The sequence below is a fragment of the Leguminivora glycinivorella genome, chromosome 23 (assembly GCF_023078275.1).
Source record: "Leguminivora glycinivorella isolate SPB_JAAS2020 chromosome 23, LegGlyc_1.1, whole genome shotgun sequence".
In the NCBI taxonomy this organism is placed as follows: domain Eukaryota; kingdom Metazoa; phylum Arthropoda; class Insecta; order Lepidoptera; family Tortricidae; genus Leguminivora; species Leguminivora glycinivorella.
The window spans coordinates 3,825,805-3,851,386 of NC_062993.1; the positions used below are offsets into that span (position 1 = coordinate 3,825,805).

The 25,582-nt window shown below is 36.4% G+C and overlaps 1 protein-coding gene across 1 annotated transcript in view; it reads left to right on the forward strand.

The window, feature by feature from the left end:
• The first annotated feature begins 887 nt into the window (after window positions 1-887).
• The window catches only part of LOC125238348 (homeobox protein Hmx-like), a 49,830-nt gene continuing 25,135 nt past the window's right edge, over window positions 888-25,582 (forward strand). The window contains exons 1-2 of the mRNA XM_048145648.1: window positions 888-959; window positions 18,026-18,315. Coding sequence (XP_048001605.1) covers window positions 18,047-18,315 — 269 coding nt within the window. The 5' untranslated portion in view covers window positions 888-959; window positions 18,026-18,046. The remainder of the gene's footprint in view (window positions 960-18,025; window positions 18,316-25,582) is intronic.

Genomic DNA, 25,582 nt, shown 5'->3' on the forward strand with positions numbered 1-25,582 from the left:
GAGATTAGCCCAGGACCGGGAGAAGTGGCGTACTAGAAGAGAGGCCTATGCTCAGCAGTGGGCGATAAAAGGGCTGATATGATGATGATGATGATGATGAATCAAAGAAGATCATTCGTAGTTTTCAGCAGACAGGAATTATATAATAAATATTTAAATATAACATAACATAACCATATAATCACGTCGGTATCCCATAAAGAGGTAGGCATAGCACATGAACTACTAAGTTTCAGTGCACTCTTGGCAAAAAGGGGTTGAAAGAAATCCAAATTGTGACATTGCAGTGGCAGGTTGCCAGCCTCTCGTCTACGCCGCAATTTAACCCATACCCCACAGTCGATTTCTACGACACCCACGGAAATAAAGGGGGTAGTGAGATTCTTAACCCGTCACCACACAGAGCAAAAAAATATAATAAAAAAAAAATACTCTATCCGCTACACTTTTGCGCAACCATAAATGGAAATATCGCCAAAATATACTATAATACATTTTTCTGCCACGTACACATTTATATGTCCACTAATTTACCCAGACCAAAATCCTAAATAAAAACCAACACAGAGTTAATTGCCAAATAATTACATTATTCCCAACATTTGTGTGCGAAAATAGTTCGCCGATTTAGCGACTAAGTACCAACGTAATTGCTTTAAGCAGAACATCGATCGTGTACAAAAAACAAAGAAAACCATACGCCTGTGAAACACTGTATTTTCACTACGTAGGGGTGTTTTTTGAGCGCGTTGGAACGAGTTTTAGGGTTGTTTTTTTGAGAGAAAGGGATGGAAGGTCTGGTGAACGGTTGGTTGGCTGAGGGGTGGATCTGTTCGAGAGTGACGCCCAGCTAAGGGTAGCTGTCAGTTCGCAAACGCGTTTCGTTCTGGATGGGGGTGTGCGTGACAGTGAAGTGATGTTAGTGTTGTGTTGAAGGGATTTTGCAGGTTTTTGTTGAGGTATGTTGGTGGAACTGTGTACTGGTGCATTGTAGTTATAGTGTTTATAATATTGTGTCTTATGAAATCCTTTATAAATGATACTTAACTATGGTTATAAAAGTAAAGTATAAACTACATATAAAAATATTAAAACGCCTAACCTAGGCTGCCGCTAGCAGCGGGCCAGGACCTAAGATGCCGGTGGTTTTGGCCACATTGAGAGGAACCGATGAACATACGTACTACCTATATCTACGGGGTTGTACCTTTAACGTTACCGCTTTCTGCATCTGACCCTTGATCTAGGTTGTTATAGTTAACACGGCAACTTAATGATTATAGAGCTATAGAGGTACAATAGCTTAAGCACCTGGTTAGACTAGCCTTCGGTGCCAATTACTTAATCTGATATAGGTAGGTATAATATATAGGGTTCGAATCCCGGTAAGGGCATTTAGTTGTGTGATGAGCACAGATATATTTCCTGAGTCATGGACGATTTCTATGAAGGTATATAAGTATTTGTATATTATATATATCGTTGCCTGAGTACCCACAACACGAGCCTTCTTGAGCTTACCGTGGGACTCAGTCAATCTGTGTAAGAATGTCCTATAATATTTATTTATTGATGTATAGAAATCATCAAAAGCTTGACAGTGATATTTATTCGAAAATGGTGAGAAGAACTAACATTGCAGCTATAATGATATTGCGCGATAGATACTTATTACATTTGAAACCGCGATGTATTTAAATTGAGTACATAGTTACCGACTAGATACATAATGTACCTACCTATACTTATTTCATTTAAAATCTTTTCTCGGCTTGTTAAGTAAAATATTTAGACAAATTATGAATCTAAACTCAGTATTGAAATAACCACTTTAACCACATTACTTTTCTTACTTACCTACATTTTTCAAATAATTATTTTAACTGTTTAATGAGGAGGCACACTTAAATGTTAGGACAGATTGTCTGTACTGTAGGAGGTGTGTTTCCAAGCCAAAAAAAATCCGATGAATATATATCTACTTATGTGATTTGAAAGAGTCTGCGTGATGAAATATATGTTCCTCGTTGGCGTTAAGTAAATAAATAATGTTTAAACCACCGCATAGGGCCACTTGCATCAACGAAAATGGAGGGTTAATCCACCATTTTATATGGAATTTGACAGATGACAGCCCACTAACCCTGAGTTTAGTGGTTGGTGAAAGTGGGCCTTAAACATCGTGTTGACGGTACCGATTCAGACCTCTAGGTGCTTTTAAATCCATACTAATATTATAAATGAGAAAGTGTGTGTCTGTTTGTTTGTCCGTCTTTCACGGCAAAACGGAGCGACGAATTGACGTGATTTTTTAAGTGGAGATAGTTGAAGGGATGGAAAGGGATATAGGCTACTTTTTGTCTCTTTCTAACGCGAGCTAAGCTGCGGGCAAAAGCTAGTACATAATAATAATGTATTAACGTCAGCGTGGAACCTAATAATTATGACCGCCTCTTAAACCTTGTCGGCATAAACGCTTGCTATGAAGCAGTAGGTCCCGGGTTTGTATACTGGTAAGGGCATTTTGTGTGTGTTTATCATAAATATGTGTTTATAATATATATTTTCCCGAGTTATCGATAATTTATTTTTTATTTAGCAGTTTAAGTATTTAGCGTTGTCTATTGTACTTCATACTTCATTGGTACCAAACTAGTGGCTTTATTAATTATTGTGTAAGATAGCATTTATATTTTTGAGGTACACGTGTTTTGAACTTTAATATACATCAAAAATTAGCTATAGATACTAATATAAATTGGATATCGTTGTGTTTTTGTTTGATAAATCAGATACAAGTACAAACGGGACTTACTTAATCGAGTACCTGTAATTATGTTTTAAAAGTATGTTATGTTTTAAAACCCCATTTGTAATTTTAAGTAGGTGCATTAGGGTAATTCCGAATGACAGAAATGCTCGGATAATTCCGAAAGGGGAATCTTGATATGATGGAAATAATGCTGATTTTTATGCGACTTTCGTAATTAGACGACTTTCGGAATTACCCTGTGCACCTACTTATGTGATGTGTAAAATTCGTGAGAAATTAAATCAGACTGCTAGAATATTTGTATAACTCTTATACAAGTAGATAGTATGTGTAATAGTAAGTACAAGTACATAATGATAACATATGCCGTTAAAGCGTTAACCCTTTGAAGCTTTAAAACTTGATTGTCCAGTGAACATAGTAAAGGCCATAAAATCGGTTAGGCCATAAACCGCGCGGTTGAAGGGTTGATTATTAGGCGAGTTTTGACGAGTGCCGTAAAATTACATTACAAAGTCTGATAACCCTTTTACAGCTAAGATGCGTTAGGGATGCTTTTACACCGTGACGATTTTAAACGATTCATTTTAAAAAGGAATTATGAACCACATAGGTAGGTACCTACTGTAAAATATGTCTTCTTTTGTTTATGTGTAGTGTATACTGTAACACTTAAATAAAATTATTAGCATTTGCCCGCGGCATCGCTTGCGTTAAAATTTGCGAAAATTGCGGAATGCTCGCCGGAAGATCAGCGCTGACCCCTGGGTCAGCATCTATGCTGAGGCGGGACCATTTCGTGGTAAACCCGTCATACATTTTTTAATATTAATTGTACAATTTATGTAATACTTATGTAGATAATTATGTGTTTACCATGAATAAAACTACTGAAACTACTAAACTACTGAACTACTGAAAAGTCGTCCGTACAAATGGGGGGACGAAATGGGGGATGGACGTTTGTATGGAGCACAGATTTAAACTTACAGGGTTTTTACACATATTTAAAATTGCAAACGGGACTTATTCCCGTATCACTTGTTATGTTTAGTATGCGGAGCAGACAACGTTTGCAATTTCATAGTTAGTTGAACCACGAGCGAAGCGAGTGGTTCGAGAATAGAATCCTGAACTTGCCAGTTAAAACACACGAGAAGTAAAATACATTTGCACCCGAGTGTAACACAAAACTTTCCTCACTATAGCGAGGAAACTACAACGCAAAAAATGCGTTTATCACTGCTTCCAGTAGTTTTGGTAGGTGGTAAATCATCTTTATTACTAGATTCACCTACTTTTATCAATTTTAAAGCAGTTAATTTGACTTTATTCAAGGTCAAATTACTTTACCCACTAGTGGATAAAATGCGTTTTTACCCGCTGGTGTTAAAGGACAAAACACTTGTTTCCGAGCTAGTGAGGGAAAAATATGTTGTATAGAGCATTCCACAATTTTCGAATTGAACGCTAGCGAAGCCGCGGGTAAAAGCTAGTCATCATCCTCCTTGCGTTATCCTAGGCACTAGTTTTTACGAAAGCGACTGCCATCTGACCTTCCAACCCGAAGGGCAGACTAGGCCTTATTGGAATTACTCCGGTTTCCTCACGATGTTTTCTTTCACCGAAAAGCGACTGGGAGATACAAATGACATTTCGCACATAAATTCCGAAAAACTCATTGGTGCGAGCCGGGGTTCGAACCCGCGACCTCCGGATCGTAAGTCGCACGTACTTACCGCTAGGATACCAGCGCTATCCGGGGGTAAAAGCTAGTATGTAATAATATGGTGTCCACACACGCTTCGGTGTGACACGCGGCCTGATTAGCATGCAAGGGTTAGGCATTTTCCGGTGTTAAGCAGCGATGGTATCGCGACAGCTGTCCTTGCGGCGTAGATGTGGATACCACACGTGATCTAATTTGAGGTTAGAATGTTGAGTTTAACTTTTGAATACATTAATAAAATTAAAGTGTCGAAAGGGCCTCTACGCGTTGGCTTCGGCCCCGCGCACGCCTTCCAAAGGTCCGGAATACTGTTCCGTGATGGGAAAGACATATTAATAGTGGGTCCAATATTACAATACAATACAATACAAATACTCTTTATTGCACACCTCAATACACGAAACAACATAGCAAGTATAAACAACAACTTAAGAGGTAAAACAAGAGGCGGTAATATTAATAGTGGGTTTTTTGTTTATATTATTAATTAGTATTTAGGGTAATTGACGGATGCCCCAATGCGATTTGAGATAAAACTGCGATATTAAATAGAATTATATCTTTATTTACATAATTATATAAGAAACTAAGACTAAGCTTAAAAGCTAGCTAATGTCTAAAATAGGCCCTTGAGACATTGTACCAAGGATACTAGCTACATTTCCTCGCTGTATCGCAATGCTGATTAAATTAGAAATGTTATTATATAAATAAATTAATATTGACTGGTAATTAAAGTTTATTTTTTTATTATTCCGTTTCGTATATTTCAAATAGTTCAAGAAGGTTTTCTGTCATTGGAATTTATTCTCCGATGAATATCTTTTTTAAGGAAAGATGGATAATACTCTTACAAAAAATCACTCCAGTTGATAAATAATTGTATGCCGGTTTAATTATTTCCCACTTACCTGAAAAATATTTCCCACTTGTAAGTTACAATAGAATAAAATTTCTTTTTTTGCTAGAATACGCATGGTACAGAATGACAGCAAGTTTTATATGTACCTATCACTATCGGTATTCAGCCGAAAACTTTGTAGTAGTACATAGTTAAAATGTGTACCTTAATGTATTACCTTCCTATAATTGAGCTCAAGTGGAATTAAATTCAAACTTTTCAATAGATACCCAGAGATTTTTGTCTATCACAAATATCACAACTAGAAATAGGTAGGTTCATCTATCAAAGCATAATATAGTATTTTATGCAACAGGCGTTTAAAGGAGGTCAAAAAAGACGAGTGGCGTGAGTAACAATTTGAGGCGAAGCCGAAAATTGTTATTGAGACGCCACGAGTATTTTTTGACTCAGTTAAACACCGTTGCATATGATAGATTATATTTGCAATAGCTTTCTATCTAATATAATACAATACAATACAAACACATACACATACAGATTTATAAAACCTCATTATGTTTAAAGATTGTGTCATAGTAACATTTTAGAATTGTAAACTACCCTCATTATTAGTATCACGATTTGGTTACTTGGACGTTGATGTTTCAGTTTAGTGTTTATTATTCCTATCTATAATTTAATTGTATTTTACTGTAATGTAATTTAAGAAAACAAATATCTTATGTGATTTGAAGTTTCGTAAAGATAATAATTGTGATCATAATGTATTGTCCATTTATTTAAAAGATGGTTAACTGATAACGATGATAACTGGTCATACTAGCATGGTTGCTCCTTGTTCTAAAGGCTTTAAAAGGCCAGGTAGCTCGGTTCTCGGGCAGAGTTTGTTCTGGTTAAGCGACAAGACAACAAGAGGTACGATCATGCTTCATTTTATAGTTTTCTATATTGCTGTGATTTAAATGAAATGAAATTATTTTTATAGTAGATATTGCTTTGCTATTTGTTCACATATTGGTTTATTGCTTAGTAAAGAAAATAATAATATTCAAATATTGCTTAGTATTAATATAATTCTGCTTATTGAGACATTTTATAAATTAAGGTGTATAAACCTGGTTTTTGTTATATCCTCTTTCCATCAGACTATTTTAAAGAATATTCATATATTTACTTTGTTTACGTTATTTTGATTTGTGTTGAACCAGGTGTATACATGTTTGACATGTTGTTAATATTGATAATGTTTTTATGTACAAAGGTGGTACAAATACAGTTATACGAATTTAAAAACATACCCATATTGTTTATTTTCAATAAAACCACAAATAATAATCATTTTATTTTTATTTATCATTTAACATCTTTCAATAATCCATACCATATAGCTTATTATTTTTATTATATAACTAACATCAGAAGTGCTGGAAACATGAACCCATTTGCTAATACATTTGGAAACGAGTTTCAGGATGGAATCTGCCGAATTAAAAGAAGTATCGCGGATGGCTGTGTCCAAACGCCGCCCAGACGACGACGTGGCGCTACCCGTCTTCGACCCGGCCATAAGCGACAACGGTGCAGAGACGTGGTGCAACAACATCGCCGAGCTTACCAAGGAGTTCTGGTGGAGCAGCATCGCAACCGTTGCAGAAGCCGGTGAGGCCCTGAAGGGCAATACTTTAACGTGGTTAAAGCGACAAAAAATTTTACATCTAGCGAAATTCAAGCCCTTTTTAAAGTGCCTCACTTCGTTCAGTCCTTGCTTGTTTAAATACAAATGCAAATAATTTATTAATAAAAATATAATTTGTACAGTGATTGTTCTTTAAGACTAAGAATTGTTATATGGAGACCATAATCTCTAAGAAAAAGAAAAATAAGTTAATTTATTACTTAGAGTCTTTTACACAGTTATTTTAGTTAGTTTTTTATTTGTATCAGTTTTATCACGTATAATTTTTTATGTACATGTGCCCCTGTGGCCTACTTGCTGAATAAATATTTTTGATTTTTGAAAGATTTACATGTTGAGCACTACAGTAACAGATATGCTCAATAGTATTTGAAATAATTTGTCAGATTGGCCGAACGAATTGTGGAAAGTTTCATTTTTTTTTATTGCGAAAAAGATCTCTGGAATCGAGAGATCTGTCCACAATATACCTGCGATGCAATGTATGTTAATCTATGTATATTTACCTGTATTGAATTGTATTATATTGATCGGCCTAAATTATAAATTACATTACTGAAAAGTGAATGATTGGTCAAATTTTATGTATATGTATATATGAAACACTCCGCTGGTCGGCCATTTGTTTGGTGTTTGTCTATCTCATTAGCAGCGGGTGATGGGACAAACATGTCTAGATACTTGGCAAGTGGTCAAATTTTATAAATATATATTAATCCACTCCGCTGGTCGGCCATTTGTTTGGTGTTTGTCTTTCTCATAAGCAGCGGGTGAATGGGACAAACATGTCTAGATACTTGGCAAGTGGTCAAAACTTATATATTCAATACAATCAATCACTATCAGAAGATTTTTATTTTATTGGGTACTTCGAGAACGAAGTACTTGTCAGTATGGCCGTGATAGATTATATTTGCAATAGCTTTCTATCTAATATAATACAATACAATACAAACACATACACATACAGATTTATAAAACCTCATTATGTTTAAAGATTGTGTCATAGTAACATTTTAGAATTGTAAACTACCCTCATTATTAGTATCACGATTTGGTTACTTGGACGTTGATGTTTCAGTTTAGTGTTTATTATTCCTATCTATAATTTAATTGTATTTTACTGTAATGTAATTTAAGAAAACAAATATCTTATGTGATTTGAAGTTTCGTAAAGATAATAATTGTGATCATAATGTATTGTCCATTTATTTAAAAGATGGTTAACTGATAACGATGATAACTGGTCATACTAGCATGGTTGCTCCTTGTTCTAAAGGCTTTAAAAGGCCAGGTAGCTCGGTTCTCGGGCAGAGTTTGTTCTGGTTAAGCGACAAGACAACAAGAGGTACGATCATGCTTCATTTTATAGTTTTCTATATTGCTGTGATTTAAATGAAATGAAATTATTTTTATAGTAGATATTGCTTTGCTATTTGTTCACATATTGGTTTATTGCTTAGTAAAGAAAATAATAATATTCAAATATTGCTTAGTATTAATATAATTCTGCTTATTGAGACATTTTATAAATTAAGGTGTATAAACCTGGTTTTTGTTATATCCTCTTTCCATCAGACTATTTTAAAGAATATTCATATATTTACTTTGTTTACGTTATTTTGATTTGTGTTGAACCAGGTGTATACATGTTTGACATGTTGTTAATATTGATAATGTTTTTATGTACAAAGGTGGTACAAATACAGTTATACGAATTTAAAAACATACCCATATTGTTTATTTTCAATAAAACCACAAATAATAATCATTTTATTTTTATTTATCATTTAACATCTTTCAATAATTTATACTTTATAGTCTTATTTTTATTATATAACTAACACATACAATACTTTTTCTACGACCATGCACTTAATTTTTAATAGTTTTCTTGAATAAATTTCGTGAAATTCACACTGTTTCCTGTATTTTGACTCAAAGGTTATCACTGTCAGCTCGGCTGCGCAAAGCCTTCCCGCGCACGCCCGCAGTGTCGTTATAAGGCGTTGCCATGGTTACAGAGCCAAACAATGCGTTTTCAGTTTTTTCGATACTGCGCGCATGCGCGGAAAGCCGGCAGACGCTGGCTTTGGGGAATAGACCTTTATGTAGGGTTTTAAAGATCTGTGCACGACCCTGTAAATGACGAATAACAGTTCGGGAGTAGAAAAAAATTGTAATGTATCTCTCAACTTTTTTAATTGACCACAGGTGCACAGGCTCCAATTTCAAATTAATTCATATTTTGCCAACAGCCACCGCTTCGTAAAAAGTAAATCGATTCTAAAATATCGATTACGCGGCCGGTGTGATTGTATCTGTGGTATCGAGTTACCATAGATAACGTGGGAGGTTTTTAAGTTTTTAATGCGTTTTAGTAGCTTTTGTACAAATTCAAATTATAATCTGTTACATTTTTAAATAATTGTATTATTGTACGCATAGATGAAATTAACAGAAACAAATATACAACAATTGAAAACATGATATCATGAGAACACAAAATAATTTCTTTTTTTTTTTGTATTTTGTTAATTTTGTGGCCAGGGTCCCGTTTTTGAATCTCGGCCATTCGATTTCGCGAAATTCGTTCAATAATATCTCCACTACTAGCGATTTAAATTCTACTAACAGAATCGAAAACGAGTGATCATTACCACTAGTTTTAAAATTACCTACTAACCGTCCTTTTTCAAAAATAGCATTACGTCGTTTTCCACAGACTTTCGAACGGCGAATTCGTGCGTTCGAAATTCAAAAATCGATACCCTGTTTCACGTTAGTTTAACTTTCTGTTTATAATTTTTAAACTGATGTTTCTTTTTGTTGGGCCCTAAAATAGACGGATTATGACACGTCATTTGAAAATAAAGAAAATGAGTAATATTATTAAAACATGACAAAATTAAGAAAACTTTATTATAAATGAAACAGCTAGGTAATCATACCCAAAGTATGACCAAGTTGAAATTGAGACCTCTTTATAATCGGCTGATTTAACACGGTTAAATATAACCTCATTAACTCATTACATAAGCCGACAAATTACTTTAACCGAACGCAATCCTGTTGCCAAGTACACTTGACCATTAGTTTAACTTTATGACCGGGGAGTGGCGAAAAATAGTTAAAGTTAACAGCTTTCTGTCATGTCATCGCGTTGGAGGCGGACATTATAACTGACCTCTTGAATGTTAACTTAGTTTTAATTATTTTATGTTAACTGTTAAACTCATTTTTACGCCTACTGTGAAATAAATGCTTAATATACTGGCGTTTTTAGGGTTCCGTAGTCAACTAGGAACCCTTATAGTTTCGCCATGTCTGTCTGTCCGTCCGTCCGTCCGTCCGTCCGCGGATAATCTCAGTAACCGTTAGCACTAGAAAGCTGAAATTTGGTACCAATATGTATATCAATCACGCCAACAAAGTGCAAAAATAAAAAATGGAAAAAAATGTTTTATTAGGGTACCCCCCCTACATGTAAAGTGGGGGCTGATATTTTTTTTTCATTCCAACCCCAACGTGTGATATATTGTTGGATAGGTATTTAAAAATAAATTAGGGTTTACTAAGATCGTTTTTTGATAATATTAATATTTTCGGAAATAATCGCTCCTAAAGGAAAAAAAAGTGCGCCCCCCCCCCTCTAACTTTTGAACCATATGTTTAAAAAATATGAAAAAAATCACAAAAGTAGAAACTTTATAAAGACTTTCTAGGAAAATTATTTTGAACTTGATAGGTTCAGTAGTTTTTGAGAAAAATACGAAAAACTACGGAACCCTACACTGAGCGTGGCCCGACACGCTCTTGGCCGGTTTTATATTTATAGCGTAAGTTGTTAAGAAAAATTTACTCACTGTCAGTTTTGTGACGATAATTAAGCATGAAATTTCAATAAAGTATTTCAATGTCAGTGTTTTGTGTTATTTACATACACTTTAACCGATAATCTACATTCAGAATGTGAAAGTAAATTTTTAGACAGATTTTATGCTTAATTGTCGTCAAAAAACCGAAAGCCAGTTAGTTTTTGTTAACAACTTACGCTAATTGGGGAGACCCAAATACTTAAAATGCCCATAGTGTACCTACATATTTTGTTGGGTAAAAATCTTAAGTAAGTAGCAATCTTACACCGATCAAAATAATACTAAATAGTTATGGCTGCATTGGATGTACCAGGATTCGAACCCGGGAAGTTATGCTGCCTGCCACTAATTTTTAGGGTTCCGTAGTCAACTAGGAACCCTTATAGTTTCGCCATGTCTGTCTGTCCGTCCGTCCGTCCGTCCGTCCGCGGATAATCTCAGTAACCGTTAGCACTAGAAAGCTGAAATTTGGTACCAATATGTAAAAAATTACATTTGGTACCAAATTTGGTATCAATCACGCCGACAAAGTGCAAAAATAAAAAATGGAAAAAAAATGTTTTATTAGGGTACCCCCCCTACATGTAAAGTGGGGGCTGATATTTTTTTTCATTTCAAAACCAACGTGTGATATATTATTGGATAGGTATTCAAAAATGAATAAGGGTTTACTAAGATCGTTTTTTGATAATATTAATATTTTCGGAAATAATCGCTCCTAAAGGAAAAAAAAGTGCGTCCCCCCCCCTCTAACTTTTGAACCATATGTTTAAAAAATATGAAAAAAATCACAAAAGTAGAACTTTATAAAGACTTTCTAGGAAAATTGTTTTGATCTTGATAGGTTCAGTAGTTTTTGAGAAAAATACGGAAAACTACGGAACCCTACACTGAGCGTGGCCCGACACGCTCTTGGCCGGTTTTTATCGGTTATGGGTGCCACTAACTTTGTTTTAAACTCTGAAACACGTCAGATCATTTTTTAAATTATTATATGATATGTCAATAACAAAATTTTATTTATTTACTTGGGAAAATTTACTTAAATGTAATATAATCTTAACTAGAATAGGCTTTTAAGGCATTGTACCAAGGAACTAAATTACCTACCTACCCATATCGTGGTGTGTTTACTCACTATACTGCACTGCACTTCCTACCCTTTGTAAATAAACACTTTCTCGACAGCTTAAAACTCGCTTATTCCATAATCAAACTAGCTACTTATATTATTGCGGAAAAATCTTAATAGCGTGAGGCATCAGCTTTTGTATGGGAGTTTATCAGCGAAATATAGTGGGACATTTGGAAGTATAATAAGTATAACATTACATTTAACATGGTGTGTATTTAAAGAGCCAGGTGGTAGGTAAGGTAGGTAGCCGATTCAAACGTGCCAAGATTGTAGATAGCAAGAGCAAACTAAGGAAATTTTACACTTCGAACGTGAGACGGATCGTGTGTACTTACCTACGCTGTTATGGTTAGATCTAAAAAAAAATTTAAAATTACTAAAATGAAATTAAAATAACACAAACAAACATCGTACTCTGATAATATACGCTTGTAAAATGACTCGAATGATACCTTTCCCAGCCATTTCAATATGTACTTTCATTTTAAACCTCCATTTCCGGTCAAATAAAGTGTATCGCACGTAATGGCGGCATCATGTCCGGTTAAACATGAGATCGCAACCAATCAGCGGGAATCGTTTCCGTTCGCTGGTGTATTCGGGACTAGTGTAGCTGGGAATAATACTTATTCATTCATAATTACACATATTGTGAAAATAATAGTTTAAAACAAGGATTATTTATATAGGACTAGCTTTTCCCGACGGCTTCGCTTGCTTTAGAAAGAGACGAAAAGTAGCCCATGTCCATCCGACTCTCCATCCCTTCAACTGTCTCCACTTAAAAAATCACGACAATTATTCGCTCCTTTTTACCGTAAAAGACGGACAGACAAACAGAAACACACACTTTCCCATTTATAATATTACATAGTACCTACATAAATGGATTACTATTGATTTACATACTTCGTACTAAAAATTGTACCTCGATTTTGACCTCGACCTCGAATTGTACCTCGACACTCAGCCCACTCTCCATCCCTTCAACTGTCTCCACTTAAAAAATCACGACAATTCTTCGCTCCTTTTTACCGTAAAAGACGGACAGACAAACAGCGTACACCCATCTTAAAGGCCGGCAACGCACCTCCAACACCTCTGGTGTTTCGGGTGTCCATGGGCGGCGGTGATCGCTTACCATCAGGCGACCTGTCTGCTCGTTTACATCCCATAAAAAAAAAGAAACACACACTTTCCCATTTATAATATTACATAGTACCTACATAACATATATGGATTACTATGGATTTACATACTTCGTACTAAAAATTGTACCTCGATTTTTTAGCGCCACCTTTTAAATACTATCATAACTACACTGACGATGCCTAAAAATTTATTTTTTCAAAATGTATATCCTACCTAAACAACATATGTATTAAGTATTACATTTACGTAATAAACCTGTAATAGTTTATAAATAGGCTTAGTTATATGATACCATGATACCAACATACTGTTTTTACAGTTTGGCGGGCACCTTAATAAATGTAGCCAGGTTATTTTTTCTGAATGTTTTTTTTTTGTGCAAGCGAGATGTATAGAAAATTAGTTTCACACGTGGTAACCAATGTAGGTATCAGTCAAACTCGCAGAAATGCTACTGAAACTCGAAACGTTTCGTGAATGCCTCAAAACATGAGTTGAAATTCATGTCCGATGTTCAGTTGGCGGCCATATCGCGGCATCGTAGTGACAAAATGGCGAATTTGGAAAATCATTTACATTTAAACACGTGTCCGCTTTTTGACCGATCAAAATAGTACTATATAGTAATATGGCTGTAGTGGCTGTACCAGGATTCGAACCCGGGACCTTATGCTTCGTAAGCAGGGACAATATTTTTAAAAACAGCATTCTTATACTTAAGCTACAATCATTGAACATGAAAATCATTGATCATTGTAGTTAATATTCTCATTTATTGATTTTTAAAATGACTTGTAACTCTTGTTATCAACAAATGATTGATTGATTGATTGAATACATTTTTGTTGAAAATAGACTACTTTCTTTTTAATCAAGTCAACTTCTTTTTAAGAACTGTCAAAACGAATTTTAACAATTTGCTAATGTAGAATTAATACGAAGTGGATTTCAGTGACGTCACGGATCGCTCATTTTCTTAATATATTATTTTTATACGACTTATTAAATAGAAATTGTATTTAAAAATATCTACTGTCCATTTTTCTCTTATGCTTTGTTTGGTGCATGGTATAATAGTACATTGTGCAACAAGGGGAGGAAGTTGAATATTACTAACGAGAGGAAGTTAAATCGCGACGGCTTGCCGGAGCGATTTAAAGACTCGAGTTAGTAATATTCATACTCCCCGAGTTACACACAATGTTTTTCATCACACTCGCAATGTAAAAAATATGTAAAATTGTAAATAGATGTAAAAAAGTTAAGTACTCTACAAGAAGTTTCATCATTCCCTTGGGAGAACGATTTTTCTATAACCCACATTCCGCCTGCGTGCAATAGCACATTTAAAGTGCGGGTGTGATGAAAAATATTTTAAACTATGTAGAGGTAGGTATACTTCCAGAAATGCCTAATTTATTTTAACTAATTACATTCACAATTATGAATAAATTCATTGATTAATTCGCCATGCACTTTTGCAGATGATAGTACATAAAATATCATAAATACATCTAACTGTGCTGTCTATTGCACTCGTACTTTTCTGTATATACTCGTATGTATAGATTAAATAAAAATAAGAAGATCATACCATCCCATACGCGCATACACTACACCACATATAGATGGCGCCACAAAACATGTCTTGTAGCTTTCGATTATACTTGTAGATGGCGTTAAGAGTCACTTTTAACCTTATAGATGTATGGCTCGAAAGTGACACTTAACGCCAATCTACAAATAATCGATGGCAACAAGACTTTTTTTGTGGTGCCATCTATGTGTGATGTAGTGTATTCTTAGGCGGTCGCATTTTAATGAATGGGATGGTATGATCTTATATTTAATCTATGGTATTGGTGCAGGCGAGACCCACTATAAAGAAACAACATTATCGGGGTCTTCTGACACGGGTATTTTATACTTAATTGAAGACTCCAACCCACATAAATTGTTACCCCTACATTGTTTTAGCAATAACATATTTTTCATTTTCATTTTTCATTATTCAAATATCAATTTAAAAAATTTAATGTATTATATATATAGTCCTCCACATCGATTTCGATGACAGCGACCTCAGCAATCAAAGTTGTTTTCTCATATGAGCTCTTATATGGCTGGCCTGGCGGGCTTAAAAATTCTAGTAGTAGTTCGAACTGGCCTGAAAAACTTGAAAATACTAGGTAAATATCATGTCACAATTAATTTAATTGAATGCTCGAGGGACATTTAGTTATAAGCTGAAATATCGCAGGTATTATTAATATTTTGGCGTTAATAGAACGGTAAAAAGTACATAAATTATTTACATTTACCACGCTGTATCCCAATAGAGTAATTTAATAACGAGCTAACCTAAATTGTTTCGGCTTCACCATTTATATGGATAATTTATAATGTATGTGTGGGCAATTTGTAATGTGTGTAATTTTAAGTGGGTTGGTAGGTTCAAAATACTTATGAAATGAAATGAAATATTTATTTTCTAAGTAGGCATATTACAATGCGAGAAGATTTCAGTTCATTTACAGTAATTTTGTTATCTGCAAACATTTGCTGAATGGCAAACCATGTAATCGGGGCAACACTCTGTGTCTTACTTCTCAAATTTAATTTTTTCCTTTAATTCGAATAGAATGACTTAAAGTTGAAAGTGGCATCTACTGGGACTCTATCGGGCAATGCTACTTTTACCTCACCTTATACCCGTCCTCAATATTCTATTACACGCAAATCCGGCTAATACGTCAAAAACACAATCCAGTTTTCTGAAATACATATTTCCTAATGCGATTACATGGCATTTTTTAAGACGAAAGCATCATTTATGCAAAACCGTGTAGGATCCGCGTAGAGATGCTACGAATTTTCGATTATGATTCGGTATTCGGTTTCGGACAAAATTTTTGCGTGTCTACATGCGTGTTTGGTAAAATATCAAATATCTACACTTACGTAAAGCCAGGTGCCGTAGCCAAATGGCATTTCTGCGACGCGAAACGAAAACGAAACGCCGCGAAACTCGAAAGGTAGTCTTGCTCTGTCGCGCCAACATGTAAGAGCGATAGAGATAGATTTCTACGAGCGTTTCGTTTCGTGAGCGTTTATGCTATTCGGCTACATACCATCGGCCAGAAATATATGACTACGCGCCATGTTGCGGAATTTCATTGGTACTATTTTCTTCATACTAAACTGAACTGTCACCGCATACATCAGAATAACAGCGCCCTCCTCACAATAATCATATATATTTCTAGTCAGGGGGCCGATTTTTGAGTCTCACTGTCACTAAAATACCGGTTGAAAACGGTGAATTGCCTATTATTTTCAGTGACAATTTTCTGAATTCGAACGCCGTGAGACTCAAAAATCGGCCCCCTGGTCTTACTATGTTAAGTTAAGATGCACCCTTGGGAAATTGTTAGAAGTAACACTTAAGGCATAAGGGCCGCCACACAATATTTAAATCTTAGTAAACAATGTTACTTTTAGGCAAAAAGTTATTACTTACAATTTTCCAAACTTCAAATGTTGGCATTTACATAACTGTTTTCGTAATGCGAGAGTTCCTGTGACAGGTATCAAATATTGCGGTACATATATAAAGTCACTATTCTCTAGTGCATATAATTATTCAAATTGAAACGGAAGAAAACAGCTAGTACCACTACTTTTGAGGTTATAAAATTTCACAGCCAATAAATCATCTTTTTAAAACGATTTTACCAAATTTTCGACCATCCTCGGCGCGTTCGCAAAGAGTGTGGCCTAATATCCGACGTTCGGCCAAAACTTTCGGCATTCGGTCAAAATTTGAAGCACCTCTAGTCCCTCGAGGGACAATAACGCACTTAAGAGCGCTGAATAATGGAGCACCGTCTTTAGTGGAGATGGAGTTTTTAGAAATGGGGAAACGGGTAATTTGGGGAGAACTTAGGGGGAAGTGGATTATATTACCTACATAGATAATAGAAACCCCTGGATGACCGGTATTTGACGTAATCGTGGCATCACAAAATCATAATTATTGTATAGTTTCATAAAGTTGGAGAAAAAAACGGTGCCAGTCACCTTGCAATTCTTATGTTTTTTTTGAAGAACACAAAAATATATGACACGACTTATGGCTCTATAGAACATGTTGTATCAGATGTTTGTGCCATTATGTAAAATATAAAGTGATTGTGGTATCTATTATTACAGGTGACCTACTTACTTGACTTGTATTTGTGAAACTTATCTTTGCACCTTTGAATATGAAAAATGTAAAACGAAAAAACTATATACAAATAAATTTTTATCTTATGATGACAATCGGCCCAATTTGTACTTTAAAATGGATAAATCTTGGGGGTTACCATGACGTAATAAAGACGTTCAGTTTAGGTTGAGAGAAAGGGACACAGCTATAGCAGTTACATAGCTCCGTCCCACTCTCTCAACCTAAACTGAACGGCTTTAGCACGTCATGGTAACCCCCCAGGTATTTTATTGTCAAAAATGACGTTTGTTCCAAAGATAAATCGATCCGAATGCCATTAGAACATTAGAACGGTCTCCCATCTTCTCACACCAAAGAGTCGCTAACTTTGCAGTTTACATTATAACATTAATATTCATATTCATATCATTTATTGCGTTCATGTTCATTATAGAGGACGGTATGATACAATAATAAGTAGATACCCTGTTAGGGCGTTCCAATAACCTTAAAACTAAACCTAGCTATTTACGAGAGATAAACAAAACTACATTAATAATTACATATAATAATATTTCCCTCCGCAGGCCAGCAATGCACTAACCACCATGGATTCCCCCCTCTCCTCGCAAGACGAGCGTGACATCGAGGTTAACGTCGTCTCCGGCGCGTCCAGCCCCGACATCTCTCCTTCTAGAAGCACGCAGAAGAGCCCCTTCTTCGAGAAGGACAAAGAAGAGAAGGCGACCGGTAGCGCGGCGTATACGAGTTTCTCGATCAGCTCGATTTTGAATAGGGCTGAGCCAAGGAGGGAGAATGTGTTAGAGGCAGCGCTAGCGGCGAATCATTTTGGGAACAATGATGCTATGTTATCAAGGTTAGTCTCATTTACTTGTTTACTAGCCTTGTTTAAAGTTCGATTTACCCTAGAATATTCTTAAGACGCTTAATGGGTCTGCTAGCAGGCACGGCTAAACGAAACGAGTGTCCGTGCGCGGATGAAATTATAGACATAACTTGGCACTCTTGGCAGCCATTTCGACTGCCTTGCCGGTGCAAATGTTAGTTGAAAGACCATTTTTCTATGAAATGATGACGGGGAGCGACAGCAAAACGATAAATATTCAAAGACAAACTGAAATTCATACTACAGGAAGACTTTTTATGTAATAACCTAACCACAAAATTGAAATTTTGAAAAAATCCCCGACATAATGGACCGATGTCCATGAAACATGGCTAAGAACACTCCCCACTAACTCTGCTTTCAAACGAAAAAAAACTAAATCAAAATCGGTTCATCCGTTCGGGAGCTACGATGCCACAGACAGACACACATACAGACAGACATACAGACAAACAGAGACAGACAGACACGTCAAACTTATATATAACACCCCGTCGTTTTTGCGTCTGTAAAAAAATCTTTTATCGACGTTTGAAAGTCAGTTTTGTCCCAACACTTCCGGTAATAAAACTGTGTATTTTTGAATAAGTAATTTTGTGTTTCGTCACCAATAGCACCCATATCAAGCTACACCCGGCAAAATACAATTGTTTAGACTACATCAAAATGGCAGACACTAAAAAACAAATCCCCGAATTGGTCCGACACGTCACCCCACCGTCCCGTGTCCGACGTCCCATTTGTCCGTCTGTCTACAAATGCGTCTTGCCAGATAAAACCATGTCTGATTACCCACAACTGCCCCTCGGCGGGTTTATGAAGCCTTTATCTGTAGTTTGCTGGACATTTGGGGTGGTAAATGTTGTATTACTCGTTTTTTGTGGTGGATAAAGATTTCTGAGGAATTTTTAGACTCAATTCTGTGTCTTGAGTGGAAACGAGTGTTTTTTAAGCGCCTATAAGCTTGATTTTGAGTCCGTAGAATTTTGGTAGAATCGATCGGATAAGGAACACGGAACTGCGCTTAAAAACAGGTATCACAGATGTTGGTGTGAACGCAGCCAAGCTCAAGTGGGATTGGGCGGGACACGTCTGTCGGATGCATCCGGAGAGATGGGCCAAGGTAGCGACCGAATGGGTGCCACAAATTACCAGAGGCCGAGGTAGACCAAAGATGAGATGGCGGAAAGACCTGGACACATTTTGTGGCGGCTGGCGAGAGCATGCACGGAGCCGTGACGAGTGACGGAAAACAGGGGAGGCCTTTGCCCAGCAGTGGGACACATTATAGGTTATTAAAAAAAATCTTGATTTGCAAATGCGTGTACGTGTATATTTATGCACGAAACATCGAAACAACCGTATGTGCAGAAACCAACAAGTCTGATGAAATCGCTTTTCTTTCGTCTGTTAAGCCCTGGGTCCGGGGTAGGTACATGATCTTAGGTTAATAAATGTGAGAAATTCTCAGGTGAATGATAACAAAATGAACATAAGTTATTGTTTTCGAATACTCAGATAACGGGTCTACTAGCATTGTCAGTAACAATTTTTTTTTACATTTGGAAAAAAGAAGTTGGTAATCAGTACTCTATTATAGGAGGCAGATTGCAGGTACAATATGTACCTACCTAGCTTTAGTAATCAGGGAACATTCGAGTAAAATAAAGCAGATTTCCGTCCGACTAGGTATAAATGGTATAATAAAGCTGTCCAAGTTCAGACAAGCCTTGAACTCGGTAATTATGCCCGAATAGCCTTAAAGTGCCGGGAACTAAGTAGCGATCGCCGATCTTACGTGCCTCGTTTGAACGCTACTTACGGTCAAGTCCTGTGGTTAGGATGTCCTTTATTTTATAATGTTCATAATTTAATAACGCATACCCCCTGAATTGGTTTATTTGAACTCAAAAAACTTACTAGGTAAATAAATATAAGGTGATTTTTGTAAACTACAATCTACAATCCGTGCTGACTTTTATGCGATATTCCGATTTTGAAGATTTTTTTTTTTTTTTATATATTTTTTTCATTTCATCCGCTTATAAATATATCGTGTACACATTATATCACATAAAAATCTCGATGCGAAAAGAAATCCAATACAAAGCTGTCAAGTTACTGTTTGGCCTTTTTCCGTTACTATGAATTACTATTTGTATGGGTATAATTGGGTACTTCTAATAATTTATTTGTATAATTCCGAGTGCAAATCTGCACGGGTTCCCGTTTCAGAGCACATGATGGCCGCGGGAGTATGTCGCCGCGAGATAGATGCCACGTCTTCTTCTAACTGTATTAATGACATAAGGACGGGTAGTCTATCTCGCGGCGACATACTCCCGCGGCCATCATGTGCTAGGCCTACAGGAAAGACTTGATTTTTTATACATGGTATTTTGGGTTTGTGTCAGTATATTTAAAGGGTATGCGTTGTTAAATTTTGAAATTTGCAAAATAGGACGCCCTACTTGCGGTGTCTGCAAATAGACCGCATGAGTAAATAGGTAGGGTTTTCTTAGCTAGCTTAACGGCCCAGCCACGACATTGGTCTAAGCGCGACAGCGGCGAGCGGCAGCCATACGTGCGAATGAAAAGTCCCATCGCTGTGTCTCGCTCCAATGTATGGCCGCCGCTCACCGCTGTCGCGCTTAGACCAATGTCGTGGCTGAGCCGTAACTCTGCACGAATACTAGTTGCCGCGAGCACTCATGCCTGATGACGGATCTCAATATCGCTCGAAATATCGAGATATATTAAAATAAGTACATCCGTATATTAACGTCTATATGGTTTTAAAAATCACTTCTGTGGACAATTTTACAATATCATTCTGGTATACGTACTGGTATGTACTAGTTTGTTTATTTGAGCCTCATGTACTGAATGTATATACCAGGCTCGATATCTATTCGCCACGGGCACACTACTACTGCCAGAGTTGTGGTCGTGTTTGCCGCTCACGTATTGGCTTAAGACGATACAGGAGGGTCAATTCTCCATACAAACGCTCTCAACTATTTCCTCCCTGGTTTTTGAAGATAGAGCAATGATTTTTTCAACACAGATTATTATTATTTTTATCCGTGTCGGACCGTTTTGATTTTTTTGATATTTTTATTTTTAAAGACGCTAGAGCTAATCAAAAGTTTTCAAAAACGGCCTTTTTCAGTATGGCGCAAAAAAAGGTGTGATACTCAAGATTGGTAACAATTAGCCAAAAAACCTTAACAGTCCGACACAAATTATTTCATTGTTATTCAGATTCTCAAATTTTGTTACGATTGATTAAGTTTTGAAGGAGGAAACAGTCGAGAGCGGAACCTCAATTTTAAAGATTTTTTCGCAATATCTTTTAACTTTTAACTTCTTAATGGACATTTTTTTTCGATAAATCTAGTTAATAACACTAGTATATTAAACTAGAATTCCCAAATTGAAAGGGGGGCTCCTGTCTATTTTAGCATTTTCGCTCCTGTAGATTCGTTTTTCTATGTCCACAGGACCATACTATAAAATCCTAGATAAATCAACGTATACGTATCTAAAAATTATTCTTGACTTTGACTAAAATTATAATGCTACTATTTACTATATATTTTTACAAAGCCTAATGATTGTCAAGCTTAATCAGTGTTCAACTTCCGATTAAGAACAGATGTTACGAATGTAGGGATCAAATTACAGCAGGGGTGCAGCATTGACCGATCACAGAATAATTTACTGAATGACGAGCCACAAATATAAAAAAATATGCCTTCACTTTTGATTTTATTCAAGATTAAATTACAAGTTAGCACTAATCGCTAACTCGTAATTTAATCTTGAATAAAATCATCGTCTGAATTGTAACAATTTGGGAACCTACATAAGTAAAAGAAGTAGTATTAGGCTTATGAATAAGCGTCTAAATAGTCTAAATCGAATTTTATTATAAAATTAGTTATAGATTCGATAGATATAATCTCTAACTTTTTGTCACTGAATTTGATGATAGAGTTAATTACTATTACGCGTAAATTAAAGTTAAAATTATGCCTGGAAGAAATCCCTCAGAGGGATAAGTTCGCCTTTGTACTGTTCTTTACTGTAATTACTGTGTTTTTGTTATTAATTGTACAAAAAAGAGTTTACTACTAGAGTTTTTATTACCTTAGGAATAATCTCACCAGCTACTACTTTTTTTTTATACCACGTCGGTGGCAAACAGGTATACGGTCCGCCTGATGGAAAGCGGTCACCATAACCTATGGACGCCTGCAACTCAAGGGGTGTCATATGCGCGTTGCCGACCCATTAGAAACTTGTACACTCCTTTTTTGAACTACTTGCCTGCAGTAGCGTACGTAAACTCTCACTTTATCATCTAGCCAGCAGCTACTTGCCTCCAGTAGTGTACGTAAACGAGGCACCAACTGTGGTCGCCTCCAATCGATACCCAGCATTAAGTAACCGCCGGCAAATGGCTACTTGAACGTCTATTCAATAGATAACAGAGATTACTTCGCAACTCACCGCCCCGCTATACAGCTATAGCTAGACGCAAGTATTAGTTTACTTCGACAGGCGGTTATTAGCAAGTGTTTTTTTTTTAAGTAAATTAATTAAGTAGGTTATATAACTAAACCAGTGGTGGGCAAACTTTTTTCATTGGGGGCCAGAATATGAAGGAATTTTAGAGGCGGGCCAGTTAGACAAAAAATGCAGTTTTACTACAGTGCTGGCCAATTGGCTATACCATACACTATTTTGAAGGACCGGTGGCGAGCTGGATACAATCCGTACTTTTCGTACTTGGCCCACCACGAAATTAAATCGTGACCTTACCTAATTAAAAAATATACATTAAGACCGTATCACTTTTCTAATGATAATGAAACTGCCAGCAATGTAGAAGCCGGCGGATATGGTCTGGCAACAGTATTTTCTTACACAAATACATAAATATCAGCTTTGACAATTTAAGAAACGTTAGTTGTACTCGTTTGGTTTCTTTTTTGGTAGCGGAAAAATGGCCGTCGGGCCGATCATACACGTATGCAGACATAAAATCAATACGAACTCTACATTATCCCATATAATTTTAGAACAAAACAGGACTTAATCGCGTAAACACTTACATTTATATTTGGCCCGACGTTTCGAACATCACATTATGTTCGTGGTCACGGGTAGACTGGCGAGGAATTGCATCAACATCTTCTAGCCGCGCGAGTTTCTCGAACTACCCGCACTTGTTCTTGATTATTCACTTTTGCGCTAGGGTTGTCACTTTGCCTACACACAACACTCACGACATCAGCCGGTGTGTCCCTCGGTGTTTTTTCACGCTTACATTTGCTAATCACTGGATTCCACGAAGAAGAAATTCCCTGTCCCTCATTTTGGTTGAAATTTCGATGCTTCCTAATTTCAATCGCTTCACGTACTTTTCTGCTGTAGAACAGACGTTCCGTTGATAGAATTTTGGGACTATGGAGCTCGATCCAGTGGTTTGGTCCCGACTGTAGCAGATGTTCAGCTACCGCAGACTTATTAATTTGGCGGTTTTCGGTTTTGCTATAATGTGATGTTCGAAACGTCGGGCCAAATATAAATGTAAGTGTTTACGCGATTAAGTCCTGTTTTGTTCTAAAATTATGAGTGCAAATCGTGTTAGTCTAAATCAATATATTATCCCATATGTTTAACCCTTGGGAAAATTAAGAAGGTCAGGTGGCTCTGGGCTCTTATAACAGTCCATCATTCTGATATCAGTGGCTATCAACGAATAGTTATAACTCGCTCCTATAATGTCTTGTCTAAACACAGCACTGACGTAACTAGCTCTAGTACTGTCCCATCTAAACGCAGCACCGACCACCAATCGATGGAGTATTATCCACCGCAAGTGGGTAGATGTGCTAGTTTCCTGAGTAGCCGGTAGGATTACAGTACACCTTAGTTGTGGGCTCCGTAGTAGCTCTATGTCTATACTAAAGAGGATCGAGTATCTAGAGAACTAGCTTTTGCCGGTGACTTCGCTTGCGTTAAATTCGATTGTGTAATGATCCATACAAACTTCCATTCCACCTTCCATTCTAGGGAAGTGGGGGGTAAAAAGGAGACAAAAAGTAGCTTATGTCACTCTCCATCCCTTCAACTATCTCTACTTAAAAATCACGTCGTTTCGTCGCTCCATTTGGCCGTGAAAGACGGACAAACAGACACACACGTTCTCATTTATAATATTAGTATGGATTACTGTCAAACTAAAATGGGCATGTCAGGGATGAAAGTCATGTGACGAGAAAGGTATTGCGAATGAATGTGGAAGGAAGTAACGGAAGAGGAAAACCGAGGAAAAGGTGGATGGATTGTGTGAGAGATGATATGAAGCGAAAGCAAGTGAATGATGAGATGACGGATGATAGGGAGGTATGGAAGCGGAAGACATGCCGCGCCGACCCCAAGTTACTGAGATAATGGCAGACGAATGATGATGCCAAAGTAAAATGTGCAGTAAAATAGACTGCCATCTCTGGACATAGGATTAAAACTTTTGAACTTCGGTTTTGCAATTTTTTTCGAGAGAATTTCACTGCCCCCTTTCCGTGGGTGTCGTAGAAGTCAACTGTGGGATATGGGTTAAATTGTAGCTTAGGGGAGATGATGGCAACCTGTCACTGCAATGTCACAATTTCGTTTTCTTTCAACTCCTTAATTGTGTCGCTTAACCTCAAACTCGGGTATTTAAATCCATTCTGCTTTAAGGTTGATTATGTATAAAAATATATATAATCTGAAAAAGAATCAACCTTATATCAGAATCGATTTACCCGAGTTTGAAGTTAACTTGATTTGAACTGTATTTATCTATTTAAGTATGTATAATATCGTCGCTTAGCACCCATAGTACAAGCTTTGCTTAGTTTGGGGCTAAGTTGATCTGTGTAAGATGTCCCCAATATTTATTTATTTATTTTTAATATATCACGATCAGCTTCCAACACGATTTTTTTTCCTTCATTGAGTGGGCTAATAATTTTATAGCAAAAGAAATCGCGAGAAAGTGAAAAATACAACGTCTAAAACATCGCAATTTTCACTTTGTCACAAAATTAACTTTACGATAAAACTTGAAGGCGAACATATTTCAAAATCTGTAAAAGACCCTCCTTAATGACTAGATGTCCGACATTTTGTTAATTCGTGTAGCCGCCATCTTGACGAAATTAACTTTTTAATTCTTGGCTGT